This window comes from Lepus europaeus, chromosome 8 (genome assembly GCF_033115175.1).
Source record: "Lepus europaeus isolate LE1 chromosome 8, mLepTim1.pri, whole genome shotgun sequence".
Taxonomy (NCBI): domain Eukaryota; kingdom Metazoa; phylum Chordata; class Mammalia; order Lagomorpha; family Leporidae; genus Lepus; species Lepus europaeus.
Genome location: NC_084834.1, coordinates 107,700,068 through 107,724,412, shown reverse-complemented (window position 1 = coordinate 107,724,412; position 24,345 = coordinate 107,700,068). Strand labels below are relative to the sequence as shown.

Sequence of the window (24,345 nt, the reverse complement as noted above, 5' to 3'; positions counted from 1 at the left end):
ACCATTGCATAGGGGCAGGGATTTGGACTGGTGAAAAAATACCAGATAATAAACCCATATCCCATGTTGTAGTGCCTAGGTTTGATTCCTGAGCCCAGCTCCTGATTCCAAGTTTGAACCAATGTAGACACTGGAAACCAATGCAGACACTTGATGCATCAAGTACTTGGATTACTGCCATCCATTTTGCAGATTTAAATTGCATTCACAGATTTGTCCAGCCCCCTCCTTATCCCAAGCATTGCAGACATTTGGGGAATGAATGAGTATATGGGATCTCTTCCCTTCCCTGTCTCTCTCTATCTCTGTCTCTTGAATAAATAAAAATGTCATTGGCCAGACCAGTGTCAAAAATATTCTTTCCTGTATTTCTTCTTGATAGTTTTATGTTTCACATATTAAAGTTGTTTTTTGTTTTGTATTAAAAATGAATTTATTTATTTATTTGAATGAGAGAGAAGGAGAGACCTAGAGAGAGAGAGATCCGCCATCCACTGAAAGGCCAGAACTGGCTGATCTAAAACCAGGAGCCAGGAACTTCTTCCAGGTCTTCCTAGAGGGTGGCAGGGCCCAAGTACTTGGACCAACCCCTGCTACTCTCCGAGGCAAATATTCAGGGAGCTGATCAAAGTGGAGCAGCATGAACTCAAACTGGTTCCCATTTAGGATGCTGGCATCACATGAGGCAGCTTTACCTGCTATACCACAATGCTGGCCTCAACACTAAGTTTTTAATTCATTATAAGTGGATTTTTGTATAAAAATGTGAAATAAAAGATTGTATTATTTTGTGACATAAGGGTCAAATTGTATTATTTGATATGTGAAAATTTGCATTCCAAAACCATTTGCCACAATCCACTATACTGTGCAGAATATATGTGCTGTCTGATAGTTTGTGTGTGTAAAGTAAATGAAATGTAATAGTTGATAATTTATTTTTCATAACTAATCTCTATATCAATATTCCTTTTGTGTATTTTAATTTTTTAGGGCTAGAAGGCTGAAGTTTCTTTTTCTGACAATGTTGGATTTCTTAATTCCTCAATGAACATTAAACTTGCAAAGCAAATGATATTTCCCTAAGAATTTGTAGTCTCAGATTGTTAGATTTAAAATGCTATTTATGCGGGCCAGCCCTGTGGCCTAGTGAGTTAAGCCATCGCCTGCAGTGCTAGCATCCCATATGGGCACGAGTTCAAGTCTCAGCTGCTCTACTTCCTATCCAGCTTTCTGCTCTGGCCTGGGAAAGCAGCAGAAGATGGCCCAAGTCCTTGGGCCTCTGTACCCACATGGGAACATCCAGAGGAAGCTCTGTTGTCTTAAGTGTTTTGTTTGGTTGCCTCCTCTTTCCCTCTCTTAATCAACACAGTGGAATCTATCTTCTTTCCAGAACAGAGCATTCCTATAGAGTGGCTATATTTTTGGGAACAAATTGGTCAGGAAAGAGTGATCAGTATTATGTATAAATGTCTGACTTTGATCAGGTGTTCTCACAGGAAACTTGTTTGTACTGGAGGACACCCTTGTGACTCTTTTCTAAATAGTTATCACTAGGATAAAGAATAGTCCCATGAAAGGCACACAAAACTAATTGATATATTCATATTTTCTTTAATTATTAATATGCATTAATAAATACTTGATCAAAATATTGGTAAAGATGGCAGACTAAAATATACTTAGCAAAACAATCGACACATTGAAATATGTAGAAGATAAAGACTGAACAATAATACAGTGATCTCAAATTCCAAAATTTATTTATATTTTGACAGAAAATTACATTTGATTATAATGACTGTAGATTGTCAGCATTAGTGATTTTTAGATATAATGAACTGATATTTGCACTAACAATTAAAAATTTCATGTAAATACTAAATTTCTTCTACATTTCATGTTATGACTTTCTCTTAAAATTATCTGTTCCTCTTTAACATATTACTAATTCAGAAAAAAATAACTCAATTGATTTACTTTTTGTGAGGGCAAATTCCATTAAAGGCCACAGCAATATTTGAGGAAGAAATGCATGAAGGTTGACCATGATTATCTAACTTTGTTCAATGGAAATTTTATAAATATTTCCTACTATGATACACTACTGCTTTTAAATCTACATTTTAATCTTTGTAACATTAAGCAAACAGAATAGATTTTTAAGGAAATCACTAGTCTCTCATAACACATTAATCTTCCAGGGTAGTTCCCTGATGTGTACTCTAAGGGAAATTGTGCAGTTGACTCTTCTGAATTTCCTACATCCCTCAGATTCTGTTTATAGTTTGTGCATTCTTCAGGATCCAGGGTAATTATTGTCAGCATATACCTTAAGGTTAGAATTCATAAGAAGTGATATTATGAATAGAACATATTTAAAAACAATTGGGTTTCTCTATCAGGAAACTAAGCAAAAGATGAAGTTACATGGGGAAAGAGAAAAAAAAAGAATGGAATACACTCACTAGTTCACAATTTTTTGAGTTTTGGACTTTAGACTAAGAAACAATGGGATATTTGATTAAATAAAGTTATATTTCTGTTAAGTTCCTTGTGAATGAAATTATTAAACTTGCCCCATTTCAAATACTGTGACTTAGATCTATTCCCTCTTTTTCTTCTTTCCTGTCTTCCCAAATTTATGATAAACACACAAACAGCATTGTGTGACCAAGATTATAGTTGTTGCAATGCAGGCCAACAGGAACCCAATCACATCCAGAGAGTGGTACTGGTACCAGGTGAGGTCGTGGGCTGCAACCCGAAGATGTTTGGCTCCTTTGTGGCGCATGACAAACTCAATCCAGAAGACTGCTCGGTCCAGGGGCTTCATTGGCTGATCATGGTGAATTCTTGATAACCTCATGGCATTTTCTTTGTATCTAGAAGGCAAATATACAGACGGAAATTTTAGTTTTAATTTTAGATTTTGCTTTTATTGAAGTAATTAATACATGTTACACAAGCCAAAGGCTGTAACTATGATGAGAAAAATTTAATTCTCTCATGACCTTTGTCAGTTACATAGGAGTTTAAGAATGACAAAGCTCAGCTAATGTCAGAAATATATTCCTAACAAAATGTGAGCAAATGAAAACACAGAAAAACAAAGGAAAAAGCTATTTGTGAATATATACCTTATATTTTCCAAGAATTTATATTTTTAAAAACTATTATCCAGGACTACTTAAGACCAGAATGCTGAATAACTCATTACTGTGGAATAGTTAAAGCACACATTCTCATAGCTGCTAATGTCTGGCTAGTTCATATGACAGACATAAGAAGTCCTCATTAGTGAGTCCTTTTAACACTTCTGAGATTTTAGCATGATAATTATATCTTTGCATTCATTTAAGTTTTTGATGAAAAGGACACAGTTTTTCTTAGGGATAACAATATTGGAAAAAGATACTGGAATAGTTTATTAAGTGGCATATCCCAGTACATGGATCTTGAGTTTTTAAGGAAGAGAAAAATATCACTCTAGAATTAGATTCCCTGATCCATTTTAAATCACAGTAGCACACATCAGAGTTAACAGCCCTTGTGTTCTCTCAGACAACATAGGTGGAGGTTTGTACATTTATTTATTTGTTTTTATTTCATTTTTAACTGACATAGTATTTATAGATGTTTATAATGCACAATGTGACTTTTGAATTAATGTATAACCTCAGTAATAATCAAAATATGTTAATTAGCATATCCAACCCCTTATGCTGTTATTGCATTTTATGGTGATTATGATAAAAGTCCTGGCTTCTATTTCAAGATATACAATGCGTTATTGTGAACTGTATTAACCCTATTCTGCTATAAAATACCAGAAATTTGATCTCCTATCTAACTGATTCCAACGACTAGCCTGTCCCCTCCCTCCATCCTTTTCCTCAAAATCGAATAACCACTGTTGTACTTTCAATCACTATTGGATCAACATTTTATATCCCAGACACTAATAAGATTTTGTGGTGTTTGTCTCTTTGTGCCTGACTTAATATAATATTAACCAGGTCCATCCACAATGGGTGTCACGAATGATAGAACTGCATGCGTTTTTAATAGCTGGATATTCTATTTTGTAGATTGTCTCTTAACATCAGTCTGTTGATTACATATACTAATTAAGTAAGTGATGATGCAATAAACATGAAAATGAAGGTATCACTTTGACTTCCTAATTTCATTTGTTTTGGGTAGGTTTCCAATAGCGGGATTACTGGATGCTATGGTATTTCTATTTTTAATTTGCTGGAGATCCTCCATATTATTTTACACAATGGTTGTACTGATTTGCATTCCCACCAAAACTGTATAAAAATATGAATTTTCCCATTCCCTGATTTATTACTTTTATTATTATTATAGTCATACCAGCTGACGTGATATGGTTTTGATTTGCATTTACCTGATGATGAGTGAGAAATGGGACTACATCAATCTAAAAACCTTCTACACAGCCAAGGAAACAATAAACAAAACTAAGAGACAACCTACAGAATGGAAGAACATATTTGTAAACTACACATCTGACAAAAGGTGAATAGGGATCTGAATAGACATTTCTGAAAAGAAGACATACAAATGGAGATCTATACATTTTGAAGACATGTGGTGTCTTTTCAAACCTTCTAGTGGTTGAGCCACTGTTTGGAGGCTTCATTTTAAAGTTGTATTTAAGTAAAGATTCCAGTTGAGTTCATGGAAATGAAGTAAAAGAAAGTGGTTTGTGAAGAAGTATCCTGGTGCAGAAAGCTGGTTATCATTCACAAACTAACATGGGCACTGGATATAGCAGCAGGGGATTATTTAATTATTTACCCATGTGTGTGTGTGTGTCTGTGTGTGTGTGTATATTGAAAAAGAATAGTCATCCAGTCTTTCAACTGGAGTGAATTAATGATCAGGCTTATCCTGATACAATTTAGGCAAACTATAGACGACTTTTTCTCTAGATCAAATTGCTGCTCAAGACTTTCCTGACGTACAAAGTTTTTAAAATTTGAAATCCACCTATGCAAAGGCATAGAGTCATTGCCTATATTCCCACTAAATTAGGGTCTTTTTGCTTACTTCTTGTTAAGCTTCTCATTCAGTGAGGTATTAAGCTTTTTTACTGTAATTTAAATTTAAAATATGTTATCTCAAAAACTGGAAAAAAAGAGAGAAGGAAAAAAAGACAGTAAGAGGGAGATGAGAGGAGGGAAGAAGGAAGGGAATATCATTATGTTCTTAGAATTGTGTCTACAAATCACATTGCATCTGTTAAAAATGAATTAAAAACTAAAATGAAAAAACGTTAAAAGTTCATGAAAAATATTAAAAATAAGTTTATTTTGGTCCAACAACATTTTGAAATGCATGCATAATTTTTGACAACATGAATTTTCCATGAATTCTTAGAAGTACCCTGTACCATGTATACATATTAATAAAAGTCAGTTTATCAAAATGTTGAGAGGGGAAATAATCAACTTCAGATGACTCATTCTTGTGATCTAAGCTAAGTTTTGAGTGACTTCCCATTGGGAAATGAATACACTGACCACTTTGTCTACAAATCCTGGCATGAGGGCTTTGAACACATGAATCAGGATAGTTCCATTAAAATAAAGGTCCACCAAATCCCATCTGAGTTCTACTTGTTGAATTTCAGCCTTCAGAAAAGTGGAGGGTTTATGTGTAAAAATAATTTAATTGGATATTATGTGGAGACAAATTTAATTGTAAGGTATCTATACAAATGCAAAGCAACTACTAAGAGAATAAATTAAAAACATTGCTTGACAATCACATGTACATATGAAGGTACCTCAAAATGCTCAGGAAAAATAGAATTAAAAGCTGTTTATTTTGTTGCAAGGAAATTTCAAATTCCTTTCAGTTTTTTCATAATATACATTTTTTCAAGAACACTTTGAAGATACCTTGTATCATATATTTGGAAACAAAAAATAAATTCAACATAAAAAATAAGAATATAATCAGCATGGCAAGTAGTAAAAAGAAGAGATTTGAAATATAATAAGAATGTGATGATAATTATCAAGGGATCAAAAATCAGATTATAAGCCAAGAGAATGTGATAAGAGATATATGAGCAATTGAAGTAAGTTATCAAAGAATTCATAAAATAATTATAAATAGCAAACCACACTCGTGGCAAAAATAAAAGTGAATCTGCTAACTTAAGGATTGTTCAAAGCAATTTTAGTGAATTGAAAACAGGAAAGTAAAGCATTTTAATATAAGTAACACTAAAACCTGATGTATCCAAATTAGAGTTGAAATATGGAATTAAAACATATCCAATCAAAAAATAAAAATTAATTCCTGAAAGGAAAATCTGAATTTTTCTCCCTAGATTAACAACTTGGTAAGGATTAATTGAGGGGGATGTCTAAAAGAATTTATAAGGACACATCATAATTAAGTTTCTAAATTTCAAACAGTAATGCTTATTTCCAGCCTGAAAAGAAAATATTTAAAAAGAGAAAATGATCAGACAAGACTGATAAATCCTATAACAGCATTTATAGTTAGAAGACAATGAGCAATATTTTCAAAAGCTGAAGCTAAGAAAGATGTAAGTTATTCAGGCATAAGTTATTCTCATAATAAACTAATGAGTGTATAATGTTAAATATGATTTTAGGGATTCAGCCTTCAGCATCTTCATTTAAAGAAAATTCAATCAGTTAAGAAATGAATCCAAAATATTTTGGTATAAAGATCCTCCTAGTCAATTTTGAATATCAATTGCCATCCAGTGTAGTACAGTAGAATCTTTAGTAAAAAGATACAATAAATATGAAAGTAAAATGAGGAAATGGCATAGTTATTAAAGTTAAAATATTAATACTACAAATTGGAAATCAGATTACTTCTAAACAGAAAGTGTTTGCAATGTTGTCAAAAGTACTTTTGTTAAGTAATACTTAACTCTGAAGGATAATACTGGATACAGTATCCCTTCCATTTTATACTTAATGATTTATAATATTTGAATATTTATTGATTTTAAAAAGTCAGCAGATATTCAGAAATCGTCTAAGAATCCATGCAATCACATCATTTATTTTGAGAACAGTAGGGTATTTGCAATCATTGTTGCTTCTCTTCCTGTTTCAGTAATCATTTCAGTAATTTGGTGAATGAAGTAGGTGATTTCTCTCTTGATCAAGTTTTTTCATTTAAAGATGAATCTGTTTCAAAAGCCTGAAGCATCAGGCTTCTCCTGGTATGCTGGATAACAAAACCGATGGAAGCTGTGGTACTTACGAAGGATCATTAATGACAGTTCTCAAGGCACTCAGCCAATCTGCACTTGTCATTGTGTTCATGTTCACCTCCACAGCTGCTCCTTTGGCCTTCATGTGAGCAATGTTGTCAGGCTGATCGGCAAACATGGGGACTCCCACCATGGGGACCCCATGGTAAATCGCTTCATAGATCCCATTAGTTCCACCATGAGTAATGAAAGCTTTGGTTTTGGGATGACCTAGTTTTGCAATTGGGTAAGAAAGAAATGAAGATTTCATTGTTATACATTAACAAAATTTCAGAGACAGAAGGGGGAAAGAAAACAGTGTAATTCACTAAACAAAGCAGTTGTTTCTTTAATTTCAAAAAAATGTATTTGCTTTTGAGGCAGAGTAGGAGAGGGTGAGTAAGAGAAAGAGAGACAGAGAGCTCCCATCTACTGATTTACTTCCTCGATGCCTGCAACACCCAAAGCTGAGATAGGCCAAAGCCTGAAGCTGAGAATTCAGTACAGGTTAGCCACACGGATGGCAGGGATTCAGCTACCGTGTCATCACTGCTGCTTCACAGAGGTCTCATTAGTAGGATTGGGAACTGGAAGCCAAGCCAGGACTTGAACCCAAGCCCTCTGTCGTAGGATGCTGCTATCTCAAGTAGCATGTTGAATGCTTTACCAAATTCACGCTCCTGAAGGTAGTATTTTCTACAAAAACTGAACACATAAAGTATTGCTATCACAGAAAAGTATAATTCCTGGAAAGAGAGGAATTAATTCCTTCTTCATTTTCAGGGATCTTATAACTGAGGAGGTGATACATGAACTGAGATAGAAATTCTAAGTGTGATGAGAATCTTAACTGAAGATGCTTATTTGTGAACCCGAAGAAGCATGAATCTGTTAACTTCATGGTCATTTATTTAATTATATGTGCTTTATAACTGGAAGTCAAATGTGAAATTTTTAAACTATGAGACATTTGTTAAATTTACTTTTTGTTAAACAGTTATTTAACTAGTCTGCTGTCCGCCTGTATAGTTTATCTCCCTCAAAGTTTTCTTACCAAGAAGATCATTCTGGGGTATCCAATCATAGAGCCGAGTATTGGATCCTAGTGTGGCTGGTGTTTTTCCTTTGTATCGCCATAAGACCTGTGGAAAAATGATGCTTTAATTTTTCAAGTAAAACCACAGTGAGGGTATTTTTAAGGCTGTAGACTTATTTATAATCACATAACCACCCACATTTAGGTTGTGTTTGAGAGAGTGGTATATCAATGATAGTTTGCAGACACTATGATATACAGTAGGACTGTTTACATCTGCCTTTTTGGAAAAGCTTGTGCTAATATTCTATTAAAATACTATCATTTTTATATTTATCACTTAAATGTTTTTAGGAGTGAGATTACATGTGAAAAAATAGAAAATAAACAGGGCTATTTTCACTAATCAGAATTGAGAGTTAAAAATCATTCAGAGAAATAAGAATATTTTGCTAATTTATGTCATGATATTGGGCCAGCATAGCTGTCATGTTCTAAATGTAATTTTTTTCCAGAAATACAATTAGCTGAGATTTTGTAATGTTTTTGTGTTAATGCTTTTCTTTTCTTTCCATTTCCTTCCTTTCTTCTCAGTTACTTTCTTCCCTTCCTTCTCTTTCTCTTCTCTCTAATTTTCCTTCTTTTCTTTCCTCCCTCCATCCCTCCATTCCTTCCTTCTTTTTCTATTTATCTTTTTGAGGGAGGACAAGATGGAGGCTGTATTACATTTTTCCATGAGGTAAGTTTTTAGGAGTTTAATCATTTATTTTACATAATATTCTTTCTTTGGGAAAATTAATATGAATTTCACAATAAAAACTAAAGGGTGGGCCGGCACCGGGGCTCACTAGGCTAATCCTCCACCTTGCGGTGCCGGCACACCGGGTTCTAGTCCCGGTCGGGGCACCGATCCTGTCCCGGTTGCCCCTCTTCCAGGCCAGCTCTCTGCTGTGGCCAGGGAGTGCAGTGGAGGATGGCCCAAGTGCTTGGGCCCTGCACCCCATGGGAGACCAGGAGAAGCACCTGGCTCCTGCCATCAGATCAGCGCGGTGCGCCGGCCGCAGTGCGCCTACCACGGCGGCCATTGGAGGTTGAACCAACGGCAAAAAGGAAGACCTTTCTCTCTGTCTCTCTCTCACTGTCCACTCTGCCTGTAAAAAAAAAGAAAAAAAAAAACTTAAGGGTGGAAAATTTGTAACAGACAAGTTTGGAAATGAAAAGTAAAAATTTTAACATACCAAATCTTCAAGCATAACAATTATACATTTTATGTATTTTAACAAATATGTAGGTGCTGGCACTGTGGTGCAGTGGGTTAAGACACCACCTGCAACACTGGCATCCCTTATTGCTGCCAATTTGAGTCCCAGCACTCTGCTTCTAATCCAGCTTCCTGCTAATACATCTGAGAAATTAGCAGAAGATGGCACAAGTGCTTGGGCCCCTGCACCCACATGTGAGACCTCAGTGAAGCTCTTGGCTCGTGACTTGAGCCTGACCCAGTCCATGGCTGTCATGGCCATCTGGGGAGTGAACCAGTAGGGGAAGGTCTAGGTCTTTCTCTCTGTTTCTCTCTCTCTCTCTCTCTCTCTCTCTCTCTCTCAATAAATCTTTTAAAATACATATAAACATAAGCCATCATAGAATACTTCAATAATAGTTTATAAATTTATAAATATACAATTACATTTTAAAAAGTAAAGTTACTTGTATCTTCTAGATAAGAAAATGTATATTTTCACCATAATGTTAGATTTATTTTCACCTGTAGACTACTCAATTTAAATAAACTAGCTAAATGCAATATTCTATTTCTAAATCAACTTCACTCTCAGATTCTTAATTAAGTCCAGAAATTTGGAGTGCATTTTTGAACTGAATTTTCTCTATCTTGTGTCTAAGCTCTTGTTCTGAACTACAAAGCTAATGCACATCAGAACTTTTGGAGTAGCTAAAACAGGCCGAAATGTTTTCAGGAATAAAAGTGGGGCTTAACATTTTCATCTTTATTCCAGGAGGAATCAATTCCTACAAAAATATTTTCCATAGAGATGTCAAGGTTTAGAAAGCAAGTAGCATGCCAAAATATATTACCTTCATCTTTTACCAATTTTTTTTACTTAAAACTAGTGTCAGCTATGCTTGGTAAAAAATGAGTTTGAACATTCATTTGGAAAAGCACCACCAGTCACTGTAGGAGAGGAGAGTGGTTGCCAGAGCGAGTTTTATGGGTCTTTCAGCTCAGTGTAGAAATAAATAGCTGGCAAAAAATTTGTAAAGAAGCAGAAACTTTAATTTGATTGGCATGAGACAGAAAATCATCTGGTCCAATAGGAGACCAGGCGGAGTGCCCGAACGGGACATTGACTTTCAGGAAGTGCCAGCGTTTTGAAGGATCACTATCTTGTCATTGGGTCATTCTATGGGGGTTCCCTTGGAGTGGGGGAATTTCTTATACTGTGTTGATTGGCGGGGGGCTCACGGAGACAGCTCCATTCTTAGGGGCTCAGCCCTCTCCTCTATGAGCTCTGGGTGAAGATTTCCACTTCAGGATGTGATTTAAAACCACAAGGTCACACATGCAGCACAAGAAGCTATAGTGGGGAGATGCTGGCGGGTCTGGAAACAAGCTTTCCAGCCACAGCTGGCAGCCTGCTTGTGAAGGACATTCTACCTGGAGCTGAGGGGCCCACAGACCCCCAGCCTACTGGGCAGCTTCAGTCACACTCACTTCAAATAGAAGAATTCTGTTCACCGGGATCACAGGTGACACTGACCTTCTGTGGAATCTGGGCCAGGGCTGATGCAATCAGATTGGCCTTGGCTTCTGAGAGGTTTTTGACCATTGAACCCAGTGAAAATACCACGACACCATCTTCACCTGAACTCTGGACAAACTCTTCCATTTCCTGTAGAGATAAAATTTAAATTATCCTTATTCTACAATGCAGCAACATAAGGGAAAAAGTGGGGGAGTGAGGGTACCATTATTGCAGTGCTTGAGACATCGTCATCCCATATCAGAGTGCCTGGGTTCATGGCAGCTCATGTCATGGCTCTGGCCCCAGTTCCTGCACGCTGTTACTACACAGAGGGCAGCAGGTGGTGGTGGCTCTGGGAGCCAGGTCCTGTCTTCCACTAAGAATACCCTGATTGAATTCCCGGCTCCTGGCCAGCCCTGGCTGCTGTGGGCATTGGGGTAAGGAGCCAACAGGTGGGAGATCTCTCTCTCTCTCTCTCTCTCAAAGAAAATAATTATTTTTAATTAAAAATTTTCACTTGCACTTCTACATAGGAAGAGTCAAGACAAATTGTTGGACTGGTTATTTTCTGACACATGGAACCATCCAGTTTCTTGAAGAGAAAATATGATTCTGAAGCCTGTATTTAAATTTATAACCTATGGTCTTATGAGAAAACACTGAAACAGGTCATGATAGAAATGAACAAGCAGTAAGGAGCAGGTCTTCTCGGAGTACATGGAATCATTATTCCATAAGAGGAAATGTGAGAAAAAAGGTCCAGGCCAGCCTTTAAAAAATATTAGTAGGCCGAGAATGGCGCTGTGGCACAGTGGGTTAATACCCTGGCCTGCAGCACCGGCATCCCATGTGGGCACTGGTTTGAGGCCCAGCTGCTTTACTGCTGATCCAGCTCTCTGCTGTGGCCTGGGAAAGCAGTGGAAAATGGCCCAGGTCCTTGGGCCCCTGCACCCGCGTGGGAGAACAGAAAGAAGCTCCTGGATCCTGGCTTCGGATCAGCTCAGCTCTAGCCGTTGTGGACAGTTGGGGAGTGAACCATCAGATGGAAGACCTCTTCTCTCTCTCTCTCTCTCTCTCACTCTCTCTCTCTCTCTCTCTCTTTCTCTGCCTCTCCTTCTCTCTCTGTAGCTCTGACTTTCAAATAAATAAATAAACCTTTAAAAATATTGGTATGCCAGTTATAACCAATAAATTATTGATAAATTGATTTCCTGTTACACTGGTATTCAAAATCATTTTTTCTCATCTTTTCCTTCACTGATTTCTTCTGTTATGAAGAGATATGTAAGAGATGTGACATATAATAACGTATTTTAGAAGAAGAGGAACCACTTAATGTTTTCTAATAACAATGGCATTTATATGACATTGCTTCTTGCTTTCCTCATTTAAAAGTCAGAGTGTGGAAAGCAAGAAGCAATGTCATATAAATGCCATTGTTATTAGAAAACATTAAGTGGTTCCTCTTCTTCTAAAATACGTTGAGTGTGGGCCGGCGCCGTGGCTCACTAGGCTAATCCTCCGCCTTGCGGCGCCGGCACACCGGGTTCTAGTCCCGGTCGGGGCACCGATCCTGTCCCAGTTGCCCCTTTCCAGGCCAGCTCTCTGCGTGGCCAGGGAGTGCAGTGGAGGATGGCCCAAGTCCTTGGGCCCTGCACCCCATGGGAGACCAGGAGAAGCACCTGGCTCCTGCCATCGGATCAGCGCGTTGCGCCGGCCGCAGCGCGCCAACCGCGGCGGCCATTGGAGGGTGAACCGACGGCAAAGGGAAGACCTTTCTCTCTGTTCTCTCTCTCACTATCCACTCTGCCTGTCAAAAAAAAAAAAAAAAAAAAAAGTCAGAGTGTGGTTTTAGCCAGATTCTTTAAGTTTGACCCTTAGAGCAGAGATAACATACAAATTCCTCCACAAATAAAAATCTGTGAGTCAACACTTCAGAGTTTCACAAATTGGCCAATGCAAAATCAGGGATTAAAGCCTTTCACATAATAATTTATTTGACTGCTGCCTTCTAGGGATGTGCCTTGCATTCTCTGCTCAACTATTTGTGGTTGCTCTCAAATCATAATATTTTTTAATCTAGGGCCCAAAAGAATGTTAAGGAAGATGATGTCTTAAGTGAAAACAGATTTCTATTTTCAGTTTAATGTCTAGAGAAGATTTCTGAAGTCCCAAGAATCGATGTTCCAGCATTTTGATTCATCTCCCAAACAGATGTTGATTCAGTAAAATGACACACACAGAACTGCCACAATGATCTAAATTTTTAACTTGACTTTCTCTCATTGGTAACCCATACAATATTGGCTCTGTCTACTTTATGCTGCTGATTCTCAACAGATTTGTAATGCCCTCGGCTGAGATCGAGAATACATCACTCAGATGATTTCTAGGAATCACCTGAAAATCCCTTTGGCTCCTTAAAGTGAATAGTTCAGCAACAAAGTTACATAAAGTAGGTCATCATGTTCAACTCAAAGGGCTTTTTCCACCAATTGTTTCCTATTACAGTAAATGTCACCACTATCAAATATACCCCTAAGTTTACAAGCTAGGACAAAAATGCCAAATACTATGTGTTCCTTCAAGACTTACTCCCTGGCACTAATCAAATCCTGTGCAAAGCACAAAAGAGTTCTTATGACAGCATACTTGTGGAATTATTTAATAAACGTGCCTGTCCATACTCTCAGGGTGGTTAACAGCTAAAGCATTGGTGATTACCATGGGTCTGATTTCCTATCCCTCCAATCCAGTAGCCATGCCATACACATATTGATTTTTTTTAAAAGATCTATATATTTCTTTTAAAAATAAAGAGATGTGGAGAGGGGAAGGGAGAGAGAGAGAGAGATCTAAAGAGATCTTCCATCTGCGGTTTACTCCCCAAATGCCAGCAAAAGCCAGGGCTAGAAACTTCATCCGATCATTCAGATGGGTGGAAGGAACCAAAGGTTTTAGACCATCATCTGCTGCTCCCAGGTGTATTAGCAGGCAGCTGGAGCAGAAGTGCAGAGTAGCAAGATCCTGAGCCAGGCACGCCCATATGGAATGTAGGCATCCAAACCAGTGATTTAACCAGCTGTGCCACAAATGCCCATCCCACACTGATAATGTCCTTATATCACTCAAAGAGATCCCTGTGATGATGAAAATCGATTTTGAGTGGAAAACTAATGATACTAATCAACATATTTCTGTTATCAAGGCTATAAATTTTAAGAAAAATAAAACATTTTATTATAAGGTGCATAAAATCCTTTGCTGTCATAGACATACCTCAGGTAAAGGTTTGGCCGGTTTGCAGTGCAATCCACCAACAAACTCAAAATTAGGCAAGTATGGGCGAGGAAATTCAAAATCCCAGTATGTCCGAATTAGCCAAATTTCAGCTTTCCCCATAGTCTCACATAATGTGGTGGGTCTTCCTAGAGGAAATTAAGAAAGTTGGGTTCAAGAAGTTAATATATATGTTTTATGAGAAAAAAATGTGTCACTACTATTCTGATATACTGTAAAGGAAAAATTTAAGTCATCTAGAACACTCAACATAACTGTAGGTTATGAGAGAGAAAGAGACAGAGAGAGAGAGAAGGAGGATGGAAGAACGAACGAGAAAGTGGAGTTAAGGAGGGAGGGATGGGGGATTGAGAGAATGAAGAGATATTGGAAAACAGAAAAATGAGGATTTTTGAACAATAAAAAAAGTAATTTGTGTCATTTCACAACTATATCTAAACTGAGGCATTTTGCTCTAACTCCAACCAGTAATGAATTTAATGTTTGTTTTTCTCTAGAATTAAGTGGCTGGTGATAGACCACCTCCAGAACTTCAACATTCAGTGACCTACCAGTGCTTTTCAAGTGTTCTGTCAGGAAGACGTCTTTGTTTTACAGCTTATTACAGTCTCTGGTTCACACATGTCGTTGAAAGATACCACCAGCCTCAGTTCAGACTTCCTTCCTGAGTCAAATCCCCTCACTTACATTGTCATTATTTTCTAAAAATAATTCCCTGATTAATTCACCATCAATGTAACCCATCTTGAGGATTTGAGATACACTTGTAGATATCAACAAAATCCCAAAATATGGTGCCAGCATTGTTGTAAGTAAATCCACCACCTGCAATGACGGAATTCTACATGGGAGAAGGTTCCAGTCCTGGCTAATCCACTTTCAATCCAGCTCCCTGCTAATGTGCTTGGAAAGCAGTAGAATGTGGTCTAGGTCCTAGGGTGCCCGCATCCACGGGGGAGACCCAGATGAAGCTCCCGGCTCGTGGCTTCAGCCTGGCCCAGTCGAGGCCATTGCAGCCAGTTGGTGAGTAAACCAGAGGATAGAAGACCTCTCTCTCTCTCTCTCTCTCTCTCTCTCTCTCTCTCTCTCTCCTCCTTCTCTGCCTCTGCCTTTCCCTCTTCCTCTGTGTAACTCTTTTAAATAAATAAATAAATCTTTTTTTTAAAAAAATTACAAATTAATTACCTTTAAATATGTTTTAAGGGACTGATTGCAAGTATTAACTTTAGTAGTTTTGTGGAGAACCTTGAGTGGGTACAAGCAATCAACAAAGCATTTCTTTGCATAAAATTATATTTTAAAATTGAGAAAATAAAGGCTCAAATGTGAATTCTCTTATTAGGTATTCCAGCCAGAACCGCTGCTCACACTTCCCAGGTGCACAGCATGTATTAGAGTCAGTACTTAATAGTGTTTGCAGATATGTCACGGAAACCAATGTCTTAATTTCATGTGAGAAGCACTGAAGGGCGCTCATCATGAAATTACCAGAGCTTTGATTTAAACCTCAGCTCACACCTTTCACATCAAACATTATGCCTTCTAAATGACATTTTAAAGGTGATGTGGAGGAATGATGAAATGAAAACACTGCATTAAAATTTATCATCAAACATTTCCTTACAATTATATTATACACGTAAAATAGTTTATAAGCATAATGGTTAAATATTTAATATAGGGTTCATAAAATTGTTAAATTTGAGAATTACTGGAGGTAGCTTGAATTTATGACCAAATGCCTTACTGTAGTTCATGAAGACAGGGGGGAAATTTAGTGAATGATAATTGCCAGTCTCTCAGGGGGAAGTCATTTAGTTAGGCTGGTGTCTATAGATAATTCCTCTAGGCTTCTTATGTATTAAGTTCTTTCCAATAGCATGTGAGAAAAGTAGCATATACAATTTTTGGATCATTTTTTAAAAGTAAAAATACACATTTTTCATTTCACCTTCAACTTCCCTCAAGCCAGTACACAGGTGTCCTTGCTCAATTATTTGGAAAATAGCAACATTTTAAGGAATTCAAGAGCAATAAAACAGTTAGTTTCTTAATACTTGGATTGATTATTCAGCGAATAGAACTTACTTTCTTCTTGTAGATAGATTAGAGAGAAATAAACTTCTGAGCCTTTACAGCATTATGTTTGGTTGTTTCTTTTTTTCATACTACTATGGAGTCAATTTTTTATAGTAGGTGTTAACTGATGATAGCTTGAAAAACAATAATGACAATAGATAACAGGAATGGGAAATACTAGTAATATTTTGAGGGTCTTACTGACAGAATTTCCTGTCAGGTCGTTTATGTAGTGTGAAAAAGAGTTGTATTATCCAGGTTATTTTTTATCTAAGTCACTGGAAGAACACTTCTATCAAAAAGAATAGACAAAATTTCCAGAATATGGTTGGTATCAGCTGAACAGAAACTCAGATTAAATGAGAAACTTTTGAAATACAAATGATCATTTGAAGTATAATATAAAGAAAAATTGAACACACAAGTGGACAACACATGGGAAACAGGACATCAAGAAATGCAAATTTGTGGGTCATCAGAACAGAAATAGCAATGAAAATCATTTAATTGGATGACATCAAAGGGCTGGCTATTTACAGTGAATTTGAAGGACTGATAAAACTATGACACTTCTAATATATTTAATTACATATAGATAATCATTAAAAGTTTTATACTATTAAGTTATACAGTAAAGATATCTGTTAACTTCAGAGTTTATCTGAATATTCAGTAAAATAATAGACAAATGTTTAACAGCCTTACAAATAGAAAGAAAGCACAAAAATTAGGGAAAACATCTAGTTGTAAATACTGGGAAAAAAACAAAATGAACGAAATGGAAAACATCAGCAAATAGGAAGCATATAAAACCATTACAAAAATAACATAGATCAGTTAATTAAATAAATACATGGGTAAAAATTCCAAGTTGGGGACAGTGTTGGGGCACAGTGGGTAAAGCCACGTTCTGCAATTCCGACATCCATATGGCTGCTGGTTTGTGTTTCAGATGCTCCACTTCTGATCCAGTTTCCTGCTAATATGCCTGGGAAAAGCAGTAGAAGATGACCCAAGTGTTTGGGTCCCTGCTACCCATGTAGGAGACCCAGAAGAAGCTCCTGGCTCCTGGCTTCTGCCTGGCCCAGTCCTGACCTTTGGGGCCATCTGGGGAGTGAACCAGCAGATGGAAGATCTATCTCTCTCTCTCTCTTTCTGTAACATTGACTTTCTTTTAAAAGTTATTTATTTATTTATTAGAAAGGCAGTGCTACAAAGAAGCAGAGTTAGAGAGAGAGAGAGAGAGAGAGAGAGAGAGAGAGAGAGAAAGATCTTCCATCTGCTGGTTCATTCCCCAAATGGTCATAATGGCTGGAGCTGGGACAATCTAAAGCCAGGAGCCAGGAGCTTCTTTACAGGTTTCCCACATGGGTGCAGGTGCCCAAGGACTCAGGCCATCTTCTGCTGCTTTCCCAGCTGCATTAGTAAGAAGCTGGATTGGAAATGGAGCAGCCAGGAGTCAAACCAGTGCTTAAAATAGGATGCGGGCACTGCATGCATCGGCTTTACCCTCTACACCACAGTGCTGGCCCCATCACTGACTTTCAAATAAAAAAAACAAGTCTTTTTTTTAAAATTCCAATTAAGGCAGGGAATTACTGTTAGGGTTTTAAAAGTTCAGTTTTATACTGCTAACAGGAATCACATTGAAGTATTATATAACATTTAACTTTAAGTAAGTAAAGAAAAAAGTAATCAAAATAAAGCGTATAAATCACTCAACTAGTTATAAAAGCACAATAAGCATGGAGGAAATAGTGAAGAAATAGAAAACTCACAAAAAGATGTTTGAAATGTAATATATATATATATATATATATATATATATATATATATATATTTGACAGGCAGAGTGGATAGTGAGAGAGAGAGAGAGAAAGGTCTTCCTTTTTGCCGTTGGTTCACCCTCCAATGGCTGCTGCAGCCAGTGCATCTAGCTGATCCAAAGCCAGGAGCCAGGTGCTTCTCCTGGTCTCCCATGCGGGTGCAGGGCCCAAGGACTTGGGCCATCCTCCACTGCCTTCCCGGGCCATAGCAGAGAGCTGGCCTGGAAGAGGGGCCACCGGGATAGAATCTGGCGCCCCAACCGGGACTAGAACCCGGTGTGCCGGCGCCGCAAGGCGGAGGATTAGCCTGTTAAGCCACGGTGTCGGCCTGAAATGTAATATATTATTTTTCAAAATAAAAATACATATATAACAAATCTGCTACAAATAAGAGAAAACATTCTATTAAAATTACCTCATTATATTTTAAGTAAAAAAAATCACATCTTGGTAAATATAAAAGTAATGTAAATTAATAGAAAAATGTATTGCAAATATCCTTAGCAAAGAATATAAGTGTAACTATATTAACATTAAAAGTATCAACTTACATTGAATAAAAAGTACAAAGGTCACAGATAAACAAAGAACAAACTTAATTTCCTCAGAAACTATAACAATTCTAAACATACCAATATATACCAAACTTTAAAAGGCCAACATTGTCAGAGTTACAAAGAAATTTAAATTTTCTCCATAACTGAGATAGATTTGTAGCAGATTGCTCATAAACTGATGTCACAACTGTAGCACATCTGTACATAAACATTTCTGTTTATGAACATTCTGCATATGAACATGACTGAAAACCAACCACATATTTTCAAGCTATTATCAAAAAATATCAAAGAATTTCTGTTACACAAAGCGTATTTTCCCCCAAGGCAAAAATGAAATGGAAATTAAATTTTTAAAAAATTAGCTAATTCCATGCAGCAGTTCATATGAATGACTTTTATTTTAACCTATTTACTTTTTCCACATTCTAATAGTTAAATAATACTTGAGCATTTCCTCTTTTCCTATAATTTTAGAAGCCATTAAAATCAGTTATAAGAAAAAAGTTATTTTACCCACTATCATAGTGCTGGCCCTTTAAAAAGTTATTTTATACCAACAAAGTCATCTCCCTCAAGACAAACACTTAAAAAATTATTATTTATGATAAAATATTGATTATGTTTTTCAGGATAGGCCTGTACTAATGACAGCCTTGGTTCAATGATATTTTATACTACTTAAGTTCAACAAGAAAAAATCTATGTATCCAACTATATGATGTTATTCTTTTATTCAGCAAGTCCAAAAGAGTACACATATAAATATTTTGAATGAATATTACAGTCTGAAGATTTGGTTCATTGAAAAAATTATGGAATAACAACTGCAGTTTCTGTGCACAATTAGAGGAAAATATAATTATATATATTTAAACTTAGAAAGTATGAATAATTTTCTAAAACTTGTAGAAACTATTTACATTTAGAATTATAAAATCTTATTAAACTTAGAAATGTGAATAGCGCTAATACTGTTATGTACAGGGGGATCAAATTTTACAAAGGGGTCCATTCTCCTAAATCAATTAACAAATTTATTGTAAAATTTATTAAAGCTTGAAAATCACAAGTTTCAGAAATTTGTAAATTTTTGTAGAATTTTACATGTAATTTTCTTTAAAGATTTTATTTATTTTTGACAAGTAGAGTTATAGACAGTGAAAGAGAGACAGAGACAAATGTCCTCCCTCTGTTGGTTCACTCCCCAAATGGCCACAATAACCGGAACTGTGCTGATCCAAAGTCAGGAGCCAGGTGCTTCATCCATGTCTCCCAAGGAGGCCCAAAGGCCCAAGCACCTGGTCCATTCTCCGCTGTTATCCCAGGCCACAGCACCGAGCTGGACCAGAAGAGAAGCAACTGGGACTAGAACCGGCGCCCACATGGGACTCCGGTGCCTCAGGCGGAGGATTAACCTAGTGTGCCGCGGCACCAGCCCCACATGTGTTTCTAACGGGTATGGAAAAGCAAAAGGGCAAGAGTAGTCAAGATACTGATGAAGAGACATAAAGGGATTCATTTAGATAATATGAAGTAAAGCAAGGAAGACAATGGAGTACAGCCGGCGCTGTGGCTCAGTAGGCTAATACTCCACCTTGCGGCGCTGGCACACCGGGTTCTAGTCCCGGTAGGGGCACGATCCGGGAGTTGCCCCTCTTCCAGGCCAGCTCTCTGCTGTGGCCAGGGAGTGCAGTGGAGGATGGCCCAAGTCCTTGGGCCCTGCACCCGCATGGGAGACCAGGAGAAGCACCTGCTCCTGCCATCGGATCAGCGTGGTGCGCCAGCCGCAGCGCGCTACCGCGGCGGCCATTGGAGGGTGAACCAACGGCAAAGGAAGACCTTTCTCTCTGTCTCTCTCTCACTGTCCACTCTGCCTATCAAAAAAAAAAAAAAAAGAAAAAAAAGAAATAGTGGCTATAGAGAAGTTAATTGCTTATGCGGGCTAGTAGAGTATACAACACTTACTGTACAATGTGATTCAAGTAAAATGAGGACAGAATGTCACTAAAACATAACAGGAAGCAGGAGTCAGTGTAAAATTTATGGCCATAGTGAAATCTATTGCCTTTGGTACAGATATTTTTTAGGAGAAAAGAATGTTCACTATTTTATTTTTAACTTTTCGCTCCTGGGTTTGATGTAATCTAGCATGCTTCAATATGTATGAAATAGATACTCAATGAATTTCTTTATAGAAGGATGACATTTTAGGTCAGTGTGGTTAAAAAGAACAAGATTAATTAGGAGACTACAGATCAAAATTAGGAATCCAGAAGCAGTGAATACATATTATTAAATACATGATTATGTAACGAGAGACTATAGTGAAAAGAACAAGAGTATCAAAGGTCAAAACCACTACAAAGGCATGGAGAAAACGAAAAGCCATGCTTATCTTTTCTTCAAAGGAATAAAATCACCAAATCTTTGCTATGAAAAGATACTTCGAGCACGCACAGATGAGTGCCACTTTCAACACACACGCTCTGCTTAGTGGAGGGTGCTTTCCCCCTTTACTGTCCTATGAGAGCACTTGTGCTTCTGCTCATTTTCAGGTTGTATGCTCTCAGAGAGCTTTATTCATATCACTATGTACCAAAGGTTCACGGTGATGTATCTGTGGCTCTGTCTCTTAAGGAAAAATATTGAGGGCAAGAATCTATTTTTTTTTTAAGTCCAAAGAGCCTAATAGACTGCTCACCTGGCTCTGAGAACAAGGTAGTAGGACTTCAAAAGCATGTCCTGCCTGCGCCGTGGCTTAACAGGCTAATCCTCCACCTGTGGCGCCGGCACACTGGGTTCTAGTCCCGGTCGGGGCGCCGGATTCTATCCCGGTTGCCCCTCTTCCAGGCCAGCTCTCTGCTATGGCCCGGGAAGGCAGTGGAGGACGGCCCAAGTCCTTGGGCCCTGCACCTGCATGGGAGACCAGGAGAAGCACCTGGCTCCTGGCTTCGGATCAGTGAGATGCGCCGGCTGCAGCGGCCATTGGAGGGTGAACCAACGGCAAAAAGGAAGACCTTTCTCTCTGTCTCTCTCTCTCTCTCTCACTATCCACTCTGCCTGTCAAAAAAAAAAAGCATGTCTAAAGCTAAGGATTTTTAAATCAGAATCCTCTGCCTTTAGTTCTATGAAACAATCTAGCCATTAGAAAATCAATGTTAGGAAATAGATTGTGATTCGGCAAAATTTATACTTTGAAGGCTGACTGCATCTAAAAAAGTCTTTAAGGGTGGTTAAAGTTAAATGACTTTCAATGGCAGAGCCCAAATCCAATATGATCAGTGTCCTGAAAAGAGAGAGACATCAGAGATGCACATTTTAAAAGACCATGGTCCAAAAGAGAAGCCTCACAAGAAACCCACTCTGGAAACCCTTCATCTAGAGCTTTTATCCTACAGAGCTGTGAGAAAATAATGTTGCTTAAGCCAGTCAGCATACGGGATTTAATTACAGTAGTCCTAAAATTTAATACAGTCAGGGAGTTAATTGAGCTAATATTTAATGCCCCTTTATGATCTGTTGTTTGTTAGGCCTCATATCCTTAAGATTCTTAGTAGTAATTAGAATGGAAGCTTGCCTTTGTTAATGGATTCAGATGGGAACGATATTTATGAACTTTACAAAGCAAATACCACCTGTTTGCAGAACTGGCAAACAATTAAAAACAAGATGAATAAATGTTATAGTGAAGTAAAAATTTACTACCTTTCAATCCCTCAGGATTTAAATTCTTTTAGAACTAGATTTAAGCTTTCAGCTTTCAGCATAAGACTCCTTGAAGCATCAAGCATCCTAGAAACTTTTCAGTATGACTTACCATAGGAGAACCATCCATACTGGACTAACTGAAGTGTCATCCTTAACTTATGAGACAGATTAACAATGATAGATACGCTGGTCCAACAGAAGTATGGCAAAAATGTGAGAGAAATGATCAGTGATTCTAAAAAAAGTTATAATTTATTACTGATATTAGGCAAGTAGATTTTCTTACTGTTTAAGAAAATTTACTCTGTTTTACAGTAACAGGTCAAACGTCCCCTTAGAAGTATTTGAAATATACTATATCACACAAAATTACATCTTGTCTTATTTTGACATTTGTTTACATGTGGTTTTTGGTTTGATTTTTTTTATAACACTATTAAGTTTCAAGATATCTTACAAAATGGATTAATGACTACAAAACAAATACAGCAGAGTCACCTTTGTGGTGCGGCAGAGAAATTCCCAGCTATTCCTCTTTCTACTGAGCCCCCTGATAATACACCAGGGAAAGAAGCAGAAGACAGCCCAATCTCTGGGCCCCTGAACTCACATCCAGGACCAGCCTTGCCTAACCATTGTTGTTGCTGCCATTTGCAGAGGGAACCAGTGGTTGGAAAATCTCCTCTCCCTCTCTCTCTCTCTTTCTCTCTCTCCCTGATTTTCAGATAAAATAAATAATCTCTCTCTAAAAAATGGAGAGCCATAGCAAGGCAATTCTTGTCTTCCCTTTCCAATTAGTTACTGGCAACCGAGTTTAATGTGGCAAAGTTTTTGAAAATATACATTTTTCTAGAATTTTCTTAAACTTAAATGTGTTTTCATAACTAGCTTAGCATGAAAAGCAGTCTCTTACCTAATGCTTCACTGTACAACTGATCCCAGACCTTAAAATCATATTGATGCAGCCAAAAGTTAAAGAAAATCGAAAGTATTACATTTTTCAATCTTTCCATAAAGGTCATTCTGTCAGTCAGTGCCCCCATGGAGACAGGCACATAGGAAAGTGGAACTGGAAGTTGCCCACAGTATTTTTCCACAATGTCGCCCATGGAGAACCTTAGTGTGTTCACAAAGGGGATTGCAAGCAACTCGGCCACCAGCTCCCCACAAGGAATTACAGGGTCTATAACCATGACGTCATACTTGGTTTCCTGGAGCTTCTTCATGAGTGTCTGATTGTAGACAACACTCTCACAGAGAAGTTTCATGTTTTCTGTCGTATTAGCAAGGAACTCTTGCAGTTTTGTTGCTGATTGCCAGAGTGACAGTGTTGGCAAGACATTCACAGCTAGTTCTAAAAAGTCATCTAGTATATCCAGAGCGTTATCTTTGTCGTATGGCACAGAAACCACCTCAAAGTTCAGAGCAGAAGATTCGCTGTAATCAACCAGGAAAGTGTGTGAAGAAATCAACACCATCACATAATGACCTCTCTCGGTGAGTTTCTCCAGGATAGTCTTCATGTTGAGCCAATGGCTCATGTCACAGGGCCACACCAGGACATTCCCACAGAGAACACAGCCAGCACAGCAAAGCTGCAGCACCAGAATTCCTGAGACCCACTTCTCACACCTCATGGTAGCAGCTCCCGCACTGCTCTGCAATGTGTAAGCGTTTGCCGGACACAGATTGGAAATGGCAATTAGAGGTGGAACAAATTAAATATTAACTTTTAGACAGGAAAGAACTCCTGCACAGAGAAGGTTATCAATGTTTACCAGGCTGATGATGTTTGTTA

The 24,345-nt window shown here is 37.7% G+C and overlaps 1 protein-coding gene across 5 annotated transcripts in view; it reads right to left on the bottom strand.

Moving 5' to 3' along the window:
• Positions 1 to 1,746: 1,746 nt before the first annotated feature.
• LOC133765125 (UDP-glucuronosyltransferase 2A1) overlaps positions 1,747 to 24,345 on the bottom strand; it is a 53,444-nt gene continuing 30,845 nt past the window's right edge. For 2 of the 5 annotated variants that reach the window (XM_062198743.1, XM_062198740.1), the window contains 5 exons: positions 14,354 to 14,502; positions 11,090 to 11,221; positions 8,331 to 8,418; positions 7,288 to 7,507; positions 1,747 to 2,885 (listed from right to left, as the gene is read on the bottom strand). In XM_062198743.1, coding sequence (XP_062054727.1) covers positions 2,606 to 2,885; positions 7,288 to 7,507; positions 8,331 to 8,418; positions 11,090 to 11,221; positions 14,354 to 14,502 — 869 coding nt within the window. In that variant the 3' untranslated portion in view covers positions 1,747 to 2,605. Of the gene's footprint in view, positions 2,886 to 7,287; positions 7,508 to 8,330; positions 8,419 to 11,089; positions 11,222 to 14,353; positions 14,503 to 23,460; positions 24,218 to 24,345 lie in introns of those variants that run through there. The other 3 variants (XM_062198744.1, XM_062198741.1, XM_062198742.1) reach the window with 2 other exon arrangements.